Below are 22,095 nucleotides of genomic sequence, written 5' to 3' on the forward strand. Positions count from 1 at the left end.
GCCATCTGTGGTGGTGTTGAGGGGGGCCATGGAAGTGAAAACAATTTGACCATTAAATCTCCGCCCACGAGTAGAAAGAGCAAAGCGCTAAATTGGTGTTCTGGGAGGAGTTCGAGAGAATCCTTGAATGTACCAACGCAATGTATAATTTCTAATAGCATATCTATTGATTAACAGCAGCAGAACGCTAATAGAGTGAAATAAGTAAACTGGGCGTTGAAGTTGTAGTAGTAGAAAGAGTCCCTCCCTCCAGGCTGAACTGTATAGGCTCCTGCGCGCGAGAGGGACGCGAGATTAGGGCAGCAGCAGTTTGGGGGTCTCTGGAATTTATTAGCTGACGCTTGAAGCTCGTTGTTTTTTTCCTGGATTCGGAGCAGATCTACAGGTCCACCAGTTTTTCAGTCGGCATTCATTCACGCAGACTTACAACCATCATATTTGACCTCGTTTCTTCTCTGGAGAGCTCAGGACAGCGAAGAAGGACGCGTGTTGTTCCGGATTTTGAGGTGAGATTCTTGGTAAACTGAACTCCGCTGGTGTTTACATGACTGCAAACTTATAATGGCTGGTCACTGAGATACGAAGCCCTCTTTAGAGATTCATTTAATTCAAATCAACTAGAAAACATTCATGTTTCATTTATGTGCCATATATGGTGATCTCTTAAGCAGGGCAGATCCAAACAGATAAACACTAAAATGTTTCAATTTGATATTTAGATGCGAGGGTTCACTCTTTGTGCGCGGTGTAAATTTTAATTTTAGTGTGGCCCAACTACTGTTTTGACAGGCTTGAAGGGAGAAAACACTCAGAATTGAAAAAGAAAATGTATTTTTATGTATTCCACATAGCGCTTCTCTTACCCACAAACAAATAGTTTGCTCGCGTTGCTCACTCGTATTACACCGATGACGGCGCGTGTCACTATCCGGCGGTTTCTGTTAAATCTAACCGGGTGAGTAAAGCTCGGGGGAAGTCTGGGTGGGATGATGAGGCATCAGGCTGGCGGTTTTCCCACGGGGTGTGACAGCAGGCAGCGTGTGTTGTCCAGGAGGTCCCGTCATAACTGTAGTGTATCCCCCCAGATGGAGGTCAGCAGTCCTGCCGACGGGCATGAGTTCAGTGCCAGTCTAAATCAATCAAACCGAGAATCTTATCTTATGTCTTCAGTTTGTGAAAGAGAGATAACATGTTCATGTCTTCATTTTGTGAATGATTCTATCTATCTATCTATCTATCTATCTATCTATCTATCTATCTATCTATCTATCTATCTATCTATCTATCTATCTATCTATCTATCTGTCTGTCTGTCTCTCTCAGTTCAGCAGCTCAGATATAATAATTTAAAGGGTTAGTTCACCCAAAAATGTGCTAGGTGTATGTCTTTCTTCTTTCAGCCAAACACAATCTGAGTTAGGCTATATTCAAAAAATATCCTGGCTCTTCCAAGCTTTATAATGGGAGTGAATGGTACCATAGATTTTGAAGCACAAAACTGAACTACCCGTTTAACCATTGACATTCCTTTTAACAAAACTCCCTATGCTTTGAAACAATGCTTGTGTTAGACATGAATTATGGGGAGTTTCCTTTAAACTAAAAGATGTATGAGTGTTACCTTTGGCCATTTTCCAGAAGAAGAAAAAAAACATTGCCGGGTTAGGTTAATCTACAATATAGCTGAATTCTTTTAACCGTTAAATGCACTTTAACCACCAGTGTTAATTTTTGATGTACCTTCAGAAGATTGTTTTTTTTTTCAGCCCACATGCTCTTAAAAAGAAGAAGACAGGACTTCACAGCCTGTCAAACTACATCAAATATGGAGATATGCCATGCAATCAAATCTCATCTAATCACGAGTCATTGAGAAGAACTTGAAAATCTTTTGAATACATTCTTATTCTTGAAACAGAAATTCATGATCTCTTTGAGATAGAGGATATTCTTTCAAACAAAGTCCTGCCATATATTATCAAGTGGCTATTGAAAGATTTGCAAGTGCACAGGCCTTAAATCTTACATTCCAACTGTCTAACTTCATGTGCACTGTAACTTTATATCCATTAGAGGGTTTCTGTGAATTTGTCCACCTATTTCTGGACCCTATTTTTGTAGACTGACATAAGTGTTTGCACTTGTTCCTCAAAGCAAATCAGACCAGTTTTCAATTAGTCAAGCACTTGTGCGTGAAGATATTGGCTCTGAGGGATCCATTAATGCCGGCCTTAGTTGTGGGTTTGTAGTTTAGCTAAATGCTGATGTCAGAACTCAGACTTCACTCACACATACACACACACACACACACACAACTCAACACGGGCTCAGAGGTAAGAATAGAGCCTATTAACCTTTACATTCCTCTGAGCTATTGCGAGACATTTTAAAAAAAAAAGTTTAAAATGTGGACATTAGAGGCCTAGAAATGATAGATTGACAGATCAAACACCTAATTTGCCCACTATTTAAATACTATTTTTTACATATTCATGGTGTATTGATAAAGAAATGAATAACAATTATTCATTTTTGGACGAATAATTTATAGTCACTATTGTGGTGTTTGGTAATTAATTATCCAATGAAAATTAATTTTACAGACATAAAATGAACCTTTTTTATTGATTATTTGAATGTGTATCAAACTAACCTACACTGAAAAAATCTGGTGTAGTATTTACTTTGAAAACCATTTTCACTCAGAAATTGCTTGTACATTTCACAAACAATTAGTAATGGCAAGTTGCACATTGAATTAAATGTGAAATTTTGAAGTAGAAAGACTGAAAAAGTATTTTCTTGTAAAACATACTCCAATAAAATGGTGTAGTGAGTGAACTAAAGTGCTTGACTGATGCAGATATGGAAGAGGGCGACTGTTTTGTTCTGCTTGAGCAGACACAGAATCGTTCAGTCACTAAGGCATTAAGCTCCTGGAAATGAATATTTGGTTCTTCGTGGTGGGAAGTCCCCGTTGAGAGCAAGAGGCTCGTCTCCAGGCTGTTATATTAATATCAGTTGACATGGCGGCAAATGAACTGGTCGTCAGGGCTGGTTTGATCTCAACCGCAGTTGCTAGATCTCTAATCGGTGCAGGTGATTCATTCCACCCTGTGCTCTTATCCAGCCTCCAGTGAAATGCCCTTATTGACAGCAGAGCTAAGGCCCTGGGAGAAAAGGAGGTCAAGTCATCACTTTCTTCCAAGTTTCAGGCATCAGAGCTACACGAGCTGGCAGTTTGTAGTCTGCAGAGGATCTGGAATGAGATAGAGTATCTATTGCCTTGAAAAGAAAATTGCTTTTCCCCACCATTTGCTGGAGGACTCTCATCTAATGCGTGTGACATGGGGTGATTCACCCAGTAATGGGTTTTGGGGCCTTGTTGCCTCTGAGACATATGAAATTTGCAAAGGAGCTGTGTAGATTAATTACCATGAAGAATATGTGTTCTGTGCTCATAGATACTTAAAAAAATGAGAGGCTTGTCAAGTATGACCTGCAGAACTTTGAACAAGAACAATTATGAATGCATAGATCTTTTCCTTATGATTTCGTCCTGTAGACAGCTTTGAGAAACTTTAAAGGATGCAGCTGAGAGCTCCAAAGTTCATTCAAGACAGGGATGTCCAGTGACCCTGGTAAATAACAGGACCTCTTTATCTGGAGGAAACAGACCGCTTGTTTGTGCTTGGCATAAGTAGAACTAATTCTTATCTATTATTCAGGAAATTTCCTTCAATATTGGTGTGTCCGAGTGAAAGTATGCATATTACAAGCTGGGTCCTACAGATAGCGGAGGGTCTCACAGTCATTATTTAATCTTTATCCACAATAAAATGCAGATTTGAGATGTATACCTTGATTTCTTCTTGAAATGTAGGTTGTATATAGAAGAAGCCCATGTTGCTGGTGTCTATTTAAAATGTTTAATTTTAGTTACAGAAATAAAAAGGTACAATGATTAAGCAGAAAATTAAAAATAGGAATAGGGAAGTTTGGAATCGAAACCTCCTTAAGCTGCTTATTAAATTTAGAGATTAAGGTGGCTTACTTTTATTTGAAGAGTCTGTATAATGTAGTGAAAGCAGTAGATGTTGGTAGTGGGCTTAATTTTTGGTTCGAGTATTTGAGAGGATTGAGGAATTACATCTTTTTTCAACTCGCAAACAACTTGCATGCTTACTCGCTGTTAATTCTTGCTGATAATTCAGCAGAAATCCTGTTAAATTTGGCACCCCATTGCCAGAAACCCACATGGTGACAACGTATAGGACATTATGGGATGTCTTTTTGTGCCTTGGTCTATATATTGACCAGGCAATATTTATAGTGCTGCTGGATAGATTACTTGCAAATTGTAGTCAGTTACTGATTCCAAATTACATGACAAAAATTGTAGTTATTAATGCTTGTAATCCATTGTATATTTAAGGTAATGTAATCTGACTACTTTTTGATTACATTTAGAATCATGACAACTTATAAAAGAACTACAAAAGCACTGTACTGTATTGTTTTGTTGAGTACAAAACAGATTTTTACCATAAATGTTATGGTAATTCATACTTGCAAAACCAATTTTTACAATACGGTACAGTAAAATTACATGTATGGTTCTGTTAGATGTAATACTATTTTTCACTCAATAAGGTAAGGGAATTTACAGTTAACTGATTACTTTCCAGTTTTTACTGTAGCATAAAATGAATTACATTAAAATTATGAACATTTTTACTGTGATAATAACACTGCATTTTACTGATAATTAAGGTTTTGGTTCAATTTCTCAAAACCATAGCCTGTTTATAATAGCGGCACACACAGTTACCCTTGTGTATCCTGAACTACTGAGTTAAAGGGCTCTGTTTATTCGAGTTGCTCTTTTTACGGCATTTTTGTGGCTTAAACAGAGACAGTTGTTTCTCTCTGTATGGGCTCACATTGTCTGTGTAGCAAAGGCCTGATTTCAGTTTCTCCCTTTGACACAGTTAAACTCCTCACTCCTGACTCAGGCATATTTGGTGTGCTTCTGATCTCACTCTTTTTTTTCTCTCTCATTCCAGTAGAAGTTTATTCTCCAGATTTTCCCCCTGTACTCCCCACCTCTGTTTTCCCCATCCTCTGGGTTTTTGGTTTTGGTAACAGTTCTGCGGTCACTCCTGTGTATTCAAGTGCACATAGCAAACTCAGAAGCCATTACTCTGCAGACAGACATTCCTTGGTGGAAAGCGCTTGGTAGGTTTTAGTCTTTCTCTGTGTTCAGAGGTGTTCACTACAGTTTTTTGTTCTTTTGAAATGATCAAGAAACACGTTGTTTTGTCTTTGAATACCACCCACACATACAAGGACTTAAGCATGCATTCACACAAACACACACTCGCATCAGAGTGGAATGAGCACAGCTGGATCAAGTCCATTTGCTCAGTGTGTTTAAGGTATTTGCTCTCTGTTACAATTTTAATTTAGGATCTTGAATTTTGGATCTTCTGAAAGAAGCTTACAGGTTCAATGTTTCCATAAAGTGTGGCTGTATTTGGAGATGATGATTTAATAGAAGTTTTTTGTGCTAAAATCACACAAAAAAGTTGTTTTCCCCTCAATATGCTGAGATATGCTATATGCTTACAATACAAACATGATGATGAGCGCTACAGTATGAACCATTTAGACATAAATGGGTTATATACTGTTTTCCCCTAGATTCTATCACCATTATGCATTTTAATGCATTATGCATTAGTGCATCATAATATTATGCCTCTGCATAATCAAAATGTTTCTGCATTAGAATTTATTCATGTTTGTTGTAATCATGTTTTCCTCTAATTTCACAAAACATTAGGTTGATGCAAAAAACAGCTAACAATACAAGCCTAATAGAAAAGGTTAAACAGACTGCTGAGTGCATTTTATATACATGTACACATCACCAATCAAATGTCTGGACACTCAAACTTATTCTTTCTTATGTTTCGTTTAGTTTATTTATTTATATTGCATATTTAAAACAAAAGGAACTGCGACTGGATGAGGTCCGGTTCTGCTAAAATGACCTTCTCCATGTTGCCGTCAACACTCGCGTGCGCTCCACTTACTGACTTCACTCCTATTGGTTGTCGCCCCCGAAAGTCGCTCTTCATTTGCATAAAGTTAAATAACGTCACTGGACACGCCCACATCCTCTTGCCAACGGTCACTGTCGCCCCTGTCACCAGAAATCGGCAGCTGAAAAAAAATGTGTCCAAACTTATGACTATTAGTGTGTACAAATACATTCCTGTGAACTAGACAAAGAACCACAATGCTTTCAATTAAACTGACAAATTCACAATTTGTACATTTGTATGTCAGTGTTCATGTCAGTTACAAAATACATACCCGGCGATCCTCAAGAACATTTCCCCAGTCTCCTCATAATGTATTTGACAACTTCCTCCTACAAGTCTCAGTCTGCCACATCAGATGCCACTTTAGGCCTGGTGTTTAACAACAGATTAAGTTGACATGTTCTGTACTTTTTACAGTACTTTTCCTCATGATTTTTTTATGAGCTGCTATAAATTTTTCAGACAGGCTTCTTTACTCATATGTGGCTTTCAACAGATTTGGTGGGTCACTAACGTTAAAGTCATCTTGTGGCTTTTAGGGGCGTGTTGTGAAGCCCCAGGCATCATCCTTGCAAGACAGCAGTTGTCAGTCAGCTTCAGTTCAATGCGGGACCATGAAGAAAACTGTCCTCTTTAATCATGAGATAACGTGATCACAGGAAGGTGCTGCATTGTCACATTGTGTGGTCAATAAGAGGAAACTGCACGTTTCTACATTCAAGCTGCTGAGGAAATATTTAGGGCAATGATATCATTCCCCACTGATTAGGCTGGAGAATGGATGAAATAGACCATGAAGTCTAATCTCTTCCTTTCCTAATCTCTGCTCGTATTTGAAAACTGCCGGAGGAAAAGACTGAGCACTCTTCAAAGGTAGTAAATGCTTTGTGTGAGCATCATTTGCATGTTACTGATTATTTTAACATAAATTGAATGTGCCAGCTTGCGTTTTTGAGGATGGAGAGAACAGGATCGTTCGAGACTGAGGGTTACAAGGTGCTTGTCTTGAATTGGTGCTGAATTTTGGGCTATGATTGGCAACTTAAATCCTCATGCAGGTCAAAGACAGGGAGCTTCAGGAAATAATAAACCTGGGCTTATGTCCCAATAATTAGTCACATGTTCTTCTGCCAGCGAGTGGCCACATTGCACTGACTTAATTACAACCACCTGTGTGAGACGGCAAGACTGAAAACATCAGACCCTGCAGTTGAGGCAAGTCTCCAGCTGTTTGCGCTTTTGTGATAATCTTTTGATTGGCAAGTTGTGATGTTTTTCTTGGGTCCTGCGAGACCATGGCATCTGAGATGGTGTAAATCAACCGAAAAAGGATATTTTAGTGCTGTGCTTCTATAGACTTGCCAGCCAACATCTCTTTGAGTTGGAGATGTGCCCTCAGAAATACACAGGCCTCAAATAAGCTCCATTAAAATAGAACAATAGAAACGGAACTCAGTGGCTTCATTGTTTGTCTAACATTTGGAAAAATGAAGAGGAAATAAACAGTTGTAATTAATATTTGGGAAAGTAAACGATTTCTGTTTGCTGTTTGCTAAATGGTTGATTTTTTTTTTTTTTTTTTGGGAAAAATGCATCCATCATTATCTTGAAGAATGGTCTGATTGTTTAGCTGTGAAAACTTTTATTTATTTAACTGAAAAGCATTTAATAATGTTTTTCATTCAAATATTGTCTTTCTCTTTCAATGCATGTCAGGACGTGATGAGCCTAAACCTACAATATGGTTTCGTCCCCTACAACATTTTTATTCTCATACTGTCTGTCTTTCTTTATACAGTGTTTTCTTCTATTATTTAGTACATATCCTTGTATGACCCTAATGATCAAACACATTCATCAAAATTGTATTTAGAAATCATTTTAGTTTATTTATTTAATAATCATTCTAGTACTGAGAAGGTTATGCATAAAACAGCTCACTCATATCTTATTATTCACTCATATCTTTTTCACACCACGCTGATCAAAGCTCAATTTTATAGTTTGAAGATGCTGGAATGATAAAGACCCTTTTCAGTTCTGTTCCATAAGCCCTTAAATATTGTACCCGAATAACTTACCTGGCCTTTGAAGATTGAACAAATTCAGTGTCTTTTAAAATACCTTATGAAATGTGATTTGCAGCATTTAAAATTGCAATGAAAATCATCTTGCCTGCTCAACCTCATTGTGAAGAATATCCAGTAACACTTTCTTTTAATGATCCATTTTAAACATTCTACTAACTAAGTAACTTTGCAACTACATGCAATTAAATCTCATTAGAGTATTAGTCTGTCTGCTTAAAATCTGCTAACACTTAATTTTAAAGCTCCCAACAAACATTCTACTGACTATAAGGAACTTTGCAACTGATTCTACTAACCCGAACCCTAACACCTAACCCTAACCTAACAGTCTACTAATACTCTAATGAGAGTTAGTTGACATAGTTTCAAAGTTTCTTATAGTTAGTAGAATGTCTAAAATGGACCATCAAAATAAAGTGTAACCGAATATCCTGCTGAATATCCTATTTTCCTTAAATGGCATTGTCTTTCTTTCACATTCCAAAGCTTAATAAAACATGTAGATGAGTAAATTATGAGAGATCTTTAATTTTTTGGGTAACTACTAAACCTTTTAAAGATTTTATGTTTGAGCATTAATCCGTTTTTATACAACTATGCAAATTTGGAGAGTATGAAACATTAAAGATTTGTTCCTTTCTTTTTCCCACCATCCAGATCATTGAGCTCAATGAGAAGTGTCAGTCAGCAGAATGCAGTCCAAAAAGATATTTGGACTGAGTCAAAATGAGTCAGATAATCTGTGTGGCCCTATTAATGCTTTTGGAGAGCAGAAACTGAATTTCGAGAATTGGCTAGAGGCTTTCAGAGGCAATTGAAGACATATGGAACAAGCATCAGCCTACAAGATCAGTTGTAAACAGCATTTTCTTAATGAACAACTGCAGTAGCGTAACACCCACAATTACACTACAATAGAAAATCCATGTGATCCTTTGCATATTAAATGCAGACAAAAATAAGATTATAAATTAATGGACTGTGTAATGTCCTCTTGGTTTCAAGGTACAACTCTGGAATCCTGTTTAAATTTTTTTGACCTCTTTCATCTAGATAAAGTTTGATTAATTAATTTGATACCCGTCTAAATACAGAAACTGATATTTTGGAATTACGGATGCCATTATTTCCTTAAAAGCAAAGAGTAATGTGTGTTGTGAGACAGTATGTGTGAGTCTGACTCTGAGATGTGTTCTCTTAACTTTCTCAGCACATTCATTTGTTGTCCCGCTGCTGATCCATCATTTCTTGGGGTGAAAACCAATTGACTTGTGTTCCTATTGAGACCTCTTATTGGATGCCCTCCAAATGATCTCATGTTCCATAGTTTCTCTGGCTCTTCCTTATGTGCCATAAATCATTGTGATGTAATCTTTCTCACTGCCGTTCCCACAGCTGGTGAGCTGAAGTGCTTTTTCTCCAAGAGAGTGTTGCGTAGTGACCAGTTAACCTCGGGTTTTACATCCCAGAACAGAAATGACCTCTCATATGCCTCAGATGTGCACACACTGTCTTTATTTCTGAAATTTCCATTTATTCCGCCTGGGGTCTTTAAAGTTATGGACTGTTTTTGCAGTGTTTATCCAGGCGAATAAGACTGAACACATTTTGAGAATCGTAAAATCTCTCAGAGTGTTTATGTCTGGTATTTGCATTTTGGCCTGAAGATTCCATCTGATTTTTTGAGAGTATTTGTGTTTGTGTTGTTGAGTGTGATCCCTCCTGACGTCTCTGCGCTTGTGCTCCCATGGCCAGGGGGAGGAATGTTTCTAAAAGCCCTGAGAGATTTTTTTACGAGACCTTACTGTGGAAAAATGTCTGGTCGTTTTGCCACCTACTCCTCCCGGATAGCCTCCTCCTGAGATCCTGTAAAAAGCAGGATATCTGTACCCTAGGATGTCTTGTTCTTTGCATCCTGAGGGTAATGGGATTTTGGGAAATTGCAAAGCAGAAACATTTTATGAACATATTATAGGAAAAATACAGGTTTTATTGATGTTTAAAGAGCCCCAGTGAATCCCATTTAGCCCGTAGTTCATCATCTCGTATCAAAGGCTTTGCTTTGAACGGCTAAGTATGTCATTTCCTGTGAAATTAGATAAGTTAAATAGGTGGAAATAATGTCTTGAATTGCTTGATTTATTATAAAGATGGAAAAGCTACGTTTGTTCAGCTTTTGGATTCAGGCATAGCTTTAGAAAACCACACAGAGGTGTAGGGGTTAAACAAAATGTGCCTGTTTACGAGGAGGTCCCACTGTTGAGCTTCTGCCTGATGAGGCAAACGATCCTGTTCTAAGGGTTGATGTGCTTATATCCCAGCACGGCTTCTGCTCTCTTTGCTCCTCCGGTCGTGCCCGTGAAATCGGCGCAGTGCAGCATTACCATTCAAGCCTCCAGCTGTGTCAAATCTCAGTCTAGATCAATTATAACATCCAGCTTCTCTTCCAAATCTCTGTCTGACAGATGCTGCGGTTTTATTCGCATGTATCAAAATCTCATATTCATACACGTGAAATCCACTGATTAGGTGTCTTGAGAGGAGGATGTGGGCGGAGAGGGGATTGCGTTGCGGCCTGGTGTTTTTGTCATTTTTGGTGTATGTTGAGGTGGAAAAATAGATACTGTACATACTCTACCATTTAAACTTTTCAGGTCTGTACGTTTAAAAAAAAAAGAGATATTAATACTAATCAGAAAAAGATCCATTTAGTTGATCAAAAGTGACAGTAAAGACATTGTTTCAAAATAAATGCTCTTCTTTTGAACTTTCTATTCATCAAAGAATCCTTAAAAAATGGTCATGGTTTCTTCAAAAATATTAAGCAGCACAACTGTTTTCAACATTGATAATAATAAGAAATGTTTCTTGAGCACCAAACAAGCATATTAGAATGATTTCTGAAGGATTGTGTGATACGTTTCGAATAATGTAATTCTTACAACCATTGTTGTAAGATAAAGACACACCAAGTAACACTATATATGGTTCAAACGGGTGCCACCTTATCAGTGCAGTGAAAAACAGTAACACTGTTAAAAGTTTAACCATGTTTAATGTGATCTTTAGCAAATCTCAACATGAATATCCATTTTTCATTCTGTAGATTAGAATGTTTGATTCCTAAATTTACTTGTGCCTATTAAATTGATTGATTGAACTAAAATGTGTTGATTTTAAGTCAAGTTACAAAGGGAACCGTCAACCCATGATTTAAATTGGTATCTTGTTGACCCTTTTTGGTCATATCCCACACTCATTCTGTTGTCGTGAACTGCCGTGCTGTTTTCCCATGGTGAATGGGATTACACTGACAGCAGAGAATGTTTGGTGTTGACACAGCATGCATCTTGGTTAGTCCTCCAAATCCCCTGCTGTTCCTGAGACCAAACAGCAAAATCTGCTCATTTTTCAGACCAATTGCTCTGGGAATATGAACTGGCTAGAGGAAAGTCCTGTATTTGTGTAAGGAACTAATAGTTCTTCCTCTGGTTTTAATTAAGAAAGACTCGGGAACCAAGTGCTTCCTGTCCAACAGATTGTGCTTTGAATTTTTACGACAGGTTCTTTCAGCACAACAAAATAAACAATGTACACCCTGTAAGGATAAAACAAGAAAGGGGTTAACACTGGACTACATCTTCTCACCAAAGTCGCATACTGCTGCTTTTGACTATTAACATGTATTATTTTAATTTATAATTAAAGAAGGTGGAATAAAGGGACAGAAGTAGCAACATCCTCAATAATGTTGGCACTTCTTTTTAACAAAGACCTAAAATTGACAACAGATGTATGCACATATTTAAGAAGCTTGTCCGATGCAGAGCTGAATAGGGTGGACCGGGATTCAAATATTTGTTTGCTTATTAACAGGCTGCAGTTCAGGAGGATTAAATGAATAAATTAATTATATCGCTAACCAAAGGTGTTCTATATGAGGCAGGAGCTTATTTGATGATAAAAGGTCATAGGTAATCAATAAGTAATTGATATTGGATTGTTTCTTGGCTGTCCTGTGTTGTTGAGGACTAGTCTCGCATAACCAGAGTTTTCATTGGCCAAGGACCAACCAAGAGGCCATCTTACCGACGTAAAGCAACCAATCATGTTTAGGGGTGTGAAAATGTAATATCGATGTCCCTAAAATAACAGACCGGTGAACAATTCATTCAAGAATGTCATGCATGTTTACTGCAACAATGGTACTGTGAACTTCACATACTTCACATAAACTCATCGTAAAAAATAGGGGTGTAATAAAATATAGATACAGGTGAATATCGCGATATGTTTGGCAATACTGTATCGATTCTCAAAAACATTGCATCGATATTTATTTGTTAACATCCAAGATTTGTGCAGTGGTTTCGTGTTTCGATTTAAACCCTATATTTGATCATCTTTATCCAGAATTCCAGCTATGATATTAATTTTATTACAATTGATGCAGGAAATTGGTAGGAGTGTGAATCGTCACTGGTCTCACGATTCGATTCAATTCGATATCACTGTAACAAACTTGGCTTGCAACTTAAGTAAACCAGTTGTCACTTAAGAGTTCAGGGCACACACAAGGCATGGATGAATAAAGGGAAAAACTGTATCAATGCTTGAAATCAGACAAAGAAAGGCATAAACAGATTACCCAACAAAGTATATTGATAACACAGCAATCAAATCAAGAAAAATAACACTTATCCCAAAGTCCTTGATCATATTGTCCATGTGTGAGGAGTATTGTCCGGGTGTATGAATCCTTAGTCCTTGCGCCCCAGAAATGAACCACAAATATCCAGCAAAAAAGATAATAATCCTCCAAATGTGATGCACAGGCAAAAATACCAAAAACAACCCAAGTCTTCTCTTTAACCTTGATGGGTCATTAATCCATAAATGTCCCCCAAGGAGAAGGCTAAAAAAACACCCATATCTTTGGTTCAAAACATGTATATTCCCCTTCTCTCCCTAAATGGCTTGCCCTCTCTACCAAATGGCTTCCACTTACAAGGTGCCCTCCTATAAAAATAAAAGTCAATTTTGCCAACTACAGGATGTTTCTGCACCAAACATAAAAGTCCCACATACAAAAGACAGAACTTCAACTAGGGCCTGAAATCACTTAAATCATACCTTTACTTATTTTACAATGCTTTATCCACCTTCACATTTGAAAATAAAGTATTACTAAAATAGTGTATTTTTCTTAGCCCTAATATAGAAGTGTCACATCAAAATGCATCATGATGCGTTGCATCCTCAGGCCATCCTTAAAAATATTTTGGTTTGCAGTAACAGCAAAAAAAAAAAAAAAAAAGGGTCGGTAGGTAGGTCTATATATTTTTTTTTCAAGATTCAATGTAAAAAAAAAAGGATAATTTTGGTCATGGTGATTAGGTCGGTATGAATTTAAACAAATTTGCATATCGTGACGTCACTGACTGGGTCTTCAACCCCCATGCCTTCGGGCGCACCATTGCGAACCTCATTCTGATACAGGTTATAGACCACAAACAATTTGAAATCTTTGTAAAAAAAAAAACATATTTATTGCATTAATTCCAGCTGCATTCATTTGGAAAAAAATAGGCAGAATCAAAAGAAAAAAAGGAGCCACTAGATTTCAATGAAAGTGGATTTTCAGAGGGAAACAAATAAATTAAAATGACTAATCTCACCAGCGCCGCGCCGACCAATAAAACAGCGCGTTTGGCACCATTCGTTTACATTTGACCCATACTGTTACAAGCCCCCTTTCTGGTCTAGGGGCAGGAAAGGAGGGTAACAAAAAGTTGCAGGGAGAGAGTGAGAGATTTGACCCATAAACATCTGCTATTATTAACGGAAATCAGTGTGGTCAAATAGCTAGGCGCATTGTAGGAAACTATAGGCCGATTAAGTAGTCCTGACATATTATGGAATGGTCGATTTTCTTTTGTGCAATTTAGTACATTTCGGTATGGGATGTGCTGTTTTATTGGTCAGCGCGGCGCTGGTGAGATTAGTTCCCGCCGCTCTGACCATTGGCTGGCGCAAGCAAACACTTCTCCTGCGCTGTCGAGTCTGTCGCGCTCGCGCGTCTCGGTCCATTGAGCCACGCAGATTACAAGTCAGCGCAGCGCGAACTCTGTAAAGCCTTGTTTATACTCGACGCGTCCGCACGAGCGCGAGTCTCCGCTGACTGCGCGCGGACCTCTCCATATGGACGAGGCGTTTATACTTGACGCGCTCGCCGTTGTGCTATTCTGTGAAACGACAGGGGGCGACTCGGAGTAATTCTCCTCTAAACCACCAGGAATCAGCAGTGAAGAAGTAGTTTGCCATTTATTAGTAGTTTATTAATTTCTGATTCATATAAAAAGAGTAATAAATGCAGTAGGTTTATTGTACTTTCACTGCATGTAAACTAGTAAACAACTGAAGCCTTATTGAAGAGTGTTTAAACCTTAATTTCATCAGCAGGGCTTACTTCTGCTATTGTAGGCTTATTTTGTAAATATAAGCAGTTACTTTAGAGTGCAAACTGGGTGCTTAATGTAAATGTGTTCCTATTCAAAAAATGAGAGGCTTTTATGGTCGCCCATCAATGCAAATGTCTCTGTGTATAGAAGGATCATAAACATGCTGATACAGACGCACCAGTTCGGCCAGATTCGGCTCGAAGTCGTTCATCTTCGGATGCGGCGCCGCGCGCGATGTTACAAAAAGTGCCGTGCACACCGCCAGGCGAAATGGGGTCTTGCGCACCCAACGCGCACGACCGCCCACACCGCAATGACGTAATTTTTGCCGCGCGCACTTCGCGCTCTTGCGGACGCGTCGAGTATAAACAAGGCTTAACACACCGCGCCGTTTCGTCCCCCTTTCGGTGTGTTTGGCTTCCCACACTTATGTGTGTTTGTTTGTCAGAGCCTGCAGTTGCTGTGTGACGCGCGTTCGCGGTGGGCATGTCATGACGAGCTGGACGGGCTCCGAGAAAAGGCCGTTAACATCGATTCCCTATTTGACCATTAAGAATTTCGAATAATGAGCGACTAAATGTAGGCTCATACAGACGTATTTCACAAGCAGCCGCGCCGCAGCCATCATCACCGAGCGCGAACCATTGACAGTGAATGAAACGAAGCGAACGCACAGGCCATAGTGTGACATGCGTAAACCAATGGTGTAAACATAATCATAATAGATGACGCCACGGGTTTTTATTTAAAAGAAAGAACGTAGCCTACGCAATTTATATTCACAATACTTACTATAATAAATGTATATTATTTTATTGCATTTGTATTAGTTGTTTGAAGAGTAAAAAAAAAATCGGTCGGTCTTAATGCAAGTTTACAACCGGCAAGTCGGTCGGACTAAAAGGGGAAAAAAATAAATAATTGGGTCGGTCCTAATTTGACAGGGTCGGTCGGGTTACGGCAAACAAGAATATTTTTAAGCATGGCCTCACTTTTCAATATTACTGCACATGCCGGTAACACTTTACTTGAAGGGGTGTACACATCAAATATAACTTAAGTCTGAACACAGCAGATGACAGTACCATTTTGAACATTAGTAAAAACGCATGAAACTGTCAACTGTACTTAAGTTACAATAACGCACACACACACTCGCATGCACACACATGCAGCCTCACGCACACATATACTCGCATGCACAGCACACGCTCGTACGCACGCGCACACACGCGCATGCACACACTCGAGCTAGCCTAACATGCTGTACATTTTTAAATAGTGGGTGCATTATTGCTATTATCGATTACTGCATCAATTGCGAATTGTCCACGTCCACATTGCGATGCATCGATGCAACAATTCATTTCAACACCCCTAGAAATAGTCAAATTTGTAACAGTGCTGTGTCTTTATGGTTATTTTACACTGATTCAAAATCAAATTGACAAATTAAAAAAATGTCATCAATCATTAACTCTTTATTGACATGATTAGATCATTTATCCTGTTTGAATGCTGTTTGGATAACCCTTTCTGAGTGAAAACAGAGGTTCACGGACCTCTTAGCTTGCATGTTAACAACCTTTCTTGTGCCTAATTGGAGAACCCGACTCCCCCACACCTTTAAGCCCTTTTGGCCCATACCAACAGGTCTCCCCCCTTTTAGTCGCGCGGCTTCAAAGGCTTGTTTTGATGCCCTGAACCTCGTCTCTCCCCAGAGACTGAGGTCTGCTTGGCCTTGCTTGGGGCCTGGAAAGGGCGAGAGAAGTTTTAATGAAAGACAAGAACAGACTGCGTAGAGAAAACACTAAGAAAGTGTGTACAGAGCTGGTCATTATCACAGCACTGAGTGTTGTGCCAGGAGTTGTACCATATGACTCTCTCAACACTTTGACAGCCTCCTTTTTCTCAAGGGATCGTGCTTGCCCCTGTCAGACACCTGCCGCAAGGTCAGAGGACACCTGGATGAGGGAAATACTGCAACGTCTCAATCAAATGTATTGATCAGTTGTCTGAAGCAAAGAAGTGGGTTAAATCTGTGTTGAGTTGATACCTGATTGGTTTTTATCAGTATAATTCAGAGTATTTGGGGCTCAGTCCAGACATCTGTGAATGCCCATCGTTTGATGAAATATTGGAATATAAGTGTTGAAATATTATATCTGCTGTGTGTCATTGTTTTTGAAGTAAATCTCTCAATATTACTGGAGCTAAACCTAAAAAGACCCCACTAACCTTAGTCTCAGCCTCAGGCATTGGCAAAAATCAGGAATCGCATTTGTATTTGTCAAACTATGTTTTTTTGATATAGTCCGATACGCACTTTACACTCTTTTGTCTTTGACTCCCCAAGTGTTTTTAAGTTTGTTTAAATGTGCAATGAGTGCTTCTGAAAAACATTAGTCAAATTTACGGCAAATGTTTGACACTGTAACATTTAGATGGAGAGAACTGACCACAAAGTCAACAAACAGGTTTCATTTCTGTGGTGAATAAGATTTAGGATCAAAAAGTTTGGGATCAGAAAGTTTTTTGTTTTAAAGAAACTAATACTTTTATTCAGCAAGGGAAAAAAATTAAGCAGCACAACTGTTTTCAACATTGATAAGAATAATAAATGTTTCTTGAGCAGCAAATCAGCATATTAGAAAGATTTCTGAAGGATCATGTGACACTGAAGACTGGAGTAATGATGCTGAAAATTCATTGAATATAATTACAGTTCAAATTGAATGTAATAGCCAATTAATAGACCAATAATAACAGACATAACAACTCAGTGTTTATAAACAATGGTTTGATTATCATTTTTTTATTTTGATGAGCTGGACACACCTCTATTAGAGGAAGAACTTGGCATATGCCTCCAATGACTGGACCAGCCTGTTCTCACGTAAATGCGTCTCTATACCACACATTGTGTATTATCGTGCAATTTATACGCGAAAATGAATTTTTACGTGCATATGATACGCAGTTTTCGCTTGCATTTGATACGCAGTTGATTTGCGTGTAATACACACGCACCCCACACCACTAATTCTACCCAAACGTATAATACACACGCACCCCACACCACTACTAAACCTACCCTAACCAACCCATGCGTATATGCACGTAAAAACTCATTTTCGCGTATAAATTACACGATAAACAAACCCACTGCGTGCTATAGAGACGCATTTAGTGTGATCGGGTTGACTGGACAGTTGATGAGCCTGGACATCACATCCTTCCAGAAGGATGGATGTCCTGTAGGATGTGTCACTCATCGTGTATGTGAATAATGTAGCATGATCATAAACTGAGAGGAGAAGAGGTAGGGAGTGTATAATGACAAATAACATGCATATCCTTAATTGCCCACCCCTTTATGATTGTCTATTAGCATTGAACTTTACGTCATCCTGCATTGTTCAAATGTTCTTCAGACTGAGAAGGGACCTTTAGCTTGGAGGCACATAAGCATAATGCAGATGCCCTTTGAGATCTATTGTTTAAACCCCTTGTTGATTCTAGATGGAGGAAACAATGTTTGCAAGTGTAGAGAACACAATCAAAGAGCCAACGGTCCCTTCAGACTTTAAGGTCAGAAGAAACAAATGAATTTACCAGGGAATGGCCAATCAATGTATTCTGTGGTCGATATTAAATGCCATTGAATGCCATTGATTTGGGAGTAAAAGAGGTTTGTGTAAAGGAAGCCTCTAGAGTAGATGCAAATGACATGCATTGTTTTTGAAGTATTTTTTAAATGTTTTTTTTTTATAGATTAAAAACCAAGGCAACCAGCTTTGAGATTATTTCTCAGACGGTTGAAAAAAAGACAAAGGTGCAAAATATTTTAAAGAGGGAACACTAACTCGTCTCATGAAGCATTGAGAATGACGTAATCGAAGAAGCAACAACAAGAGAATATAGAAATATGAAGTATAATTCATTGTATAGAAGTATAGAAGATGATATATTAGAAGTGTATTGCAGAATATTCAAATGTATACCAATATAAAAGTTGTATGAGAGTGATGAGCTACTGATTCATTCAAAAGACTGGGGTCGGTAAGATTTTTTAATGTTTTTAAAGGAAGTCTCTTATGCTCACAAAGGCTACATTCATTTGGTATAGTAAAACAGTAATATTGTTAAATATTGTTTCAATTTAAATTGAAAATTATTTCAACTTTTATTTTTAATTCACCCTAACTAAATTTTATTTTTATTTTTTAAATATCACTGACCCCAGAACTTTGAAAGGTAGTGAGTGCACTTTTATTTGCTGTGCAATCTTTGTAAGTGCAATCTCGTTTCAGGATTGTGAGTATTTTATAGTTAAATTCATTTATCTGGTGCACTTTGAGAGTTCAAATTGAAGAGCTCCACCCCATGTTTAGTGTGCAAATCGATCAAAGAAAAAAGTTGCTGAATTGACTTGGACTTGAACTTTGAAAAAGGGTAAACCTCTTTTTAGTTGTTATATATACTATAGACTCAGTCTACATTACATTTACACTGGTGTTTTAAAAAGCCACATAAATAGTATATAATAATAATAATAATAAATTTTTATATTATTATTATCCATATGACAGTAACTACCGTTTCTGTGAAAACAGGTTTACAAACGTCTTTATTATGCAAAAGTTGAAAATAATGCGTAACTGGTGCCCACTACGTTTTCCAAATGCACGCTAGTAATGGAGTTCACTGCATTCATTCACTGTAAACTGAGCCTTTCTGAGATGCAAACAGACTAAAAAGAAATCTTATGTCGAAATGTTTTCTACCTTTCACATGAGGGTGTCCTCCTGTCGAGCTGTGGCCACAGTCTTGGTAATTAATGGGAAACACTGTGGCGGTTGCATTGTTTTATGGCTTTACTTTCTCCTTCTGTGTGTCTAGAAACTGAACAGTAATGGATGTTCTTACCGCAACAATGTTTGTATGAACTAAATATATTCTAAAACATTTTTTTAAGGGAGGCTGTTAGTGGTGGTTGGAGAACAAGGGAATTCTGGTCATAGTGGAACCACACAGAATTTGTCTACAAAACACTTGCCTTCTTAAAATTAGATAAAACATGACCATCCTGGATTTTATTATGTCTCTTTTATGTCATCTTTAGTTTCTCCCTACATTCATCTATCCTTATTTAGGAGAAATCTGCTTGAGTTTTTGCAAAGCTTTCAGTGGTACTATGTATAATGCTTTTGTGGCTATGCCAGGAACATCACTGTTTTAATTGGCTAGAAGCTTATTGCAGTTGGGAGACACTTGTGGCAAAACAAAATGAATAGCAGGAAGTTAAAGCATTTAGGCCTGTTAGCTGCACACGGTTGGTGATCGTCTCCAACAGTGAGAATCAGCTACAGGTAATTAGCCAGGAATGCTGTTTCTAATAAATTATTCATGACCTCAGACACTAATCAAGATTAGTAGCACCGAGCATAAGAGGCAAAATGCAATCAGTTTGGCGTCGAACAATAAAGAGCAATTTACCAAGCAACAAATCTGATAAGTTACAACAGCCATTAATATTTCACCTGCTTCAGTAGTGGGTTTAGTTTGATTAAAGCTAGTGTGATGCTCATTCTGTCCCAGTTCATTTCTTTACTGAAGCTGCAAAGTGAAAAATTCACGCACATGCTGTTTCAGAGTAGTGCACCACAGGGAATGCCATCAATAATGAATCCTCAATCTCGTCGCACTCCAAGATTCGTACTTACAACTTGCCCTGTGCCAAGCTCTCCTCTGAGTCTTCAGTGTGGAGGAGTGCTGCTTTTTCTCTGTCTTACATGTTTTATTATGCTTTTGTGGATATGGATTTGCTTAGCTGTTTGTTTGGTGCCTTTAAATATGTGCCATGACCTCTGGTTGTGTTTCTTTTCACAGCTAATAATAACAGACGGAAAGAGAGAGCATAGACGCAATATCGTTTGACCTGAATCCTGAACTACATCAAAGAACTCATGGTAGGTGCTTTTGCTTATTAACATAGACAGTCTGTGTGTTCTTAAAGGGATAGTTCAACAAAATGAAAATCCTGTCATTATTTACTCACCCTCATCCGGTTCTAAACTCATAAACCATGTTTACGTCGTGATACATTATACACATTTGTGTCCTCATAAACCCTATGTACAAGTGCACACACACACACACACACACACAAAGTACCATAAATGCTGTCCATAGAGATGTGGAATGATTTCAGAAGACGTGTCATTTAGTGCACAAGTTCTGTGTAAAGGAAAGACTGAAATTTAGCTTATAATTCACTGAAAATATTTCCAGTTTTCTACAACTCTTAGATTTCACTCTCTGTATATTCAAACACAATGGTATTTGGTGTCAAAGAAATTTTTTAAGTGAATGACAACTTGTTCTTCACACACATGTGACATATGACTTCAAAAGACTCTTACGAACTATATTTATGGTTCTTTTATGTTGTTTTTTTAATCATTTTTTGAGTTTGACAGATATTGCCAAATTGTTAGGAAAATGTGAATAATGATTCTTCAGAATTTCTTGTTCCTTTTAACTATTTCTTTTAACCTTGCCTCCAAATGCAAATTTAGTTTGTGTATTCTGCATTATGTACATACTTTCTTTGTGCTTAGGAATGTCTTTCTCTTCACCACTATGATAATCATAATCGATACCTCTGGCGTTTTACCTGTATAGATGAGATTTGGCCATGCATATTAATTGCTTTGTAAATTCATCAGTCAATACAACATGAATCCAGTCCATGCACATGCAAGTCATTTTGCAGCCTTATCCACACAGTACAGTTTTCGTACAGCATATCCAGCAGATAGCTTCATTAAAAAAAAAATGCTTCGCAAAAATGGAGTGGAAATGCAGTGAAATCATCTTGTTGACAGGGTTGTTTGGCTGGCGGATGGCTGTTGGTGCACAAAGCCATTGTGACACTGTCAGCAGCAGGGAGGTGATTGTCTTCTACTGAAGCAGAATCTATTATTTCTCTCTGTCATGGCTGGGAGCCGGTCTTTGTGGGGAACTGATTTGCATAAAAATTCAGTGCATTAAGATTCCACACACATACCAGCAACACACATACGCGGTGCTCAAAGTTAAAGGTCCCGCTGACAGAGATGCATCAACCGCTCCGTTCACCCCATGAAAGCCCACCCTCAAATGCCAAATAAGCAAAATGTTGATGAAGATTTGTGGTTTGACTTTTATTTATGCAGTTTAAGTTGCTTTGGTAAAGAAAGCATCTGCAAAGATGGAAATGAATATCGGCTATCTTGTGCTACTGCAATTTGCAGATGCTACAAACACAGTTTCTCAAGTTAAACTGATGGTGCTTTACCAGATGTTTTTTTTACTCTCCATAATAATCATCTGCACACCATCCATCTATAACAATGCTTTCTGGAGATTGGATCTCTCAAGTGGCCACTT

At 38.1% G+C, this 22,095-nt stretch overlaps 1 protein-coding gene across 1 annotated transcript in view; it reads left to right on the forward strand.

The window, feature by feature from the left end:
• The first annotated feature begins 254 nt into the window (after positions 1-254).
• Positions 255-22,095, forward strand: part of tspan18b (tetraspanin 18b) — a 45,392-nt gene continuing 23,551 nt past the window's right edge. Inside the window, exons 1-2 of the mRNA XM_056256125.1 lie at positions 255-506; positions 20,554-20,633. Coding sequence (XP_056112100.1) covers positions 20,631-20,633 — 3 coding nt within the window. The 5' untranslated portion in view covers positions 255-506; positions 20,554-20,630. The remainder of the gene's footprint in view (positions 507-20,553; positions 20,634-22,095) is intronic.

The sequence above is a fragment of the Rhinichthys klamathensis genome, unplaced genomic scaffold, assembly GCF_029890125.1.
Source record: "Rhinichthys klamathensis goyatoka isolate OS25496 unplaced genomic scaffold, OSU_Roscu_1.1 h1tg000005l_1, whole genome shotgun sequence".
Lineage (NCBI taxonomy): Eukaryota > Metazoa > Chordata > Actinopteri > Cypriniformes > Leuciscidae > Rhinichthys > Rhinichthys klamathensis.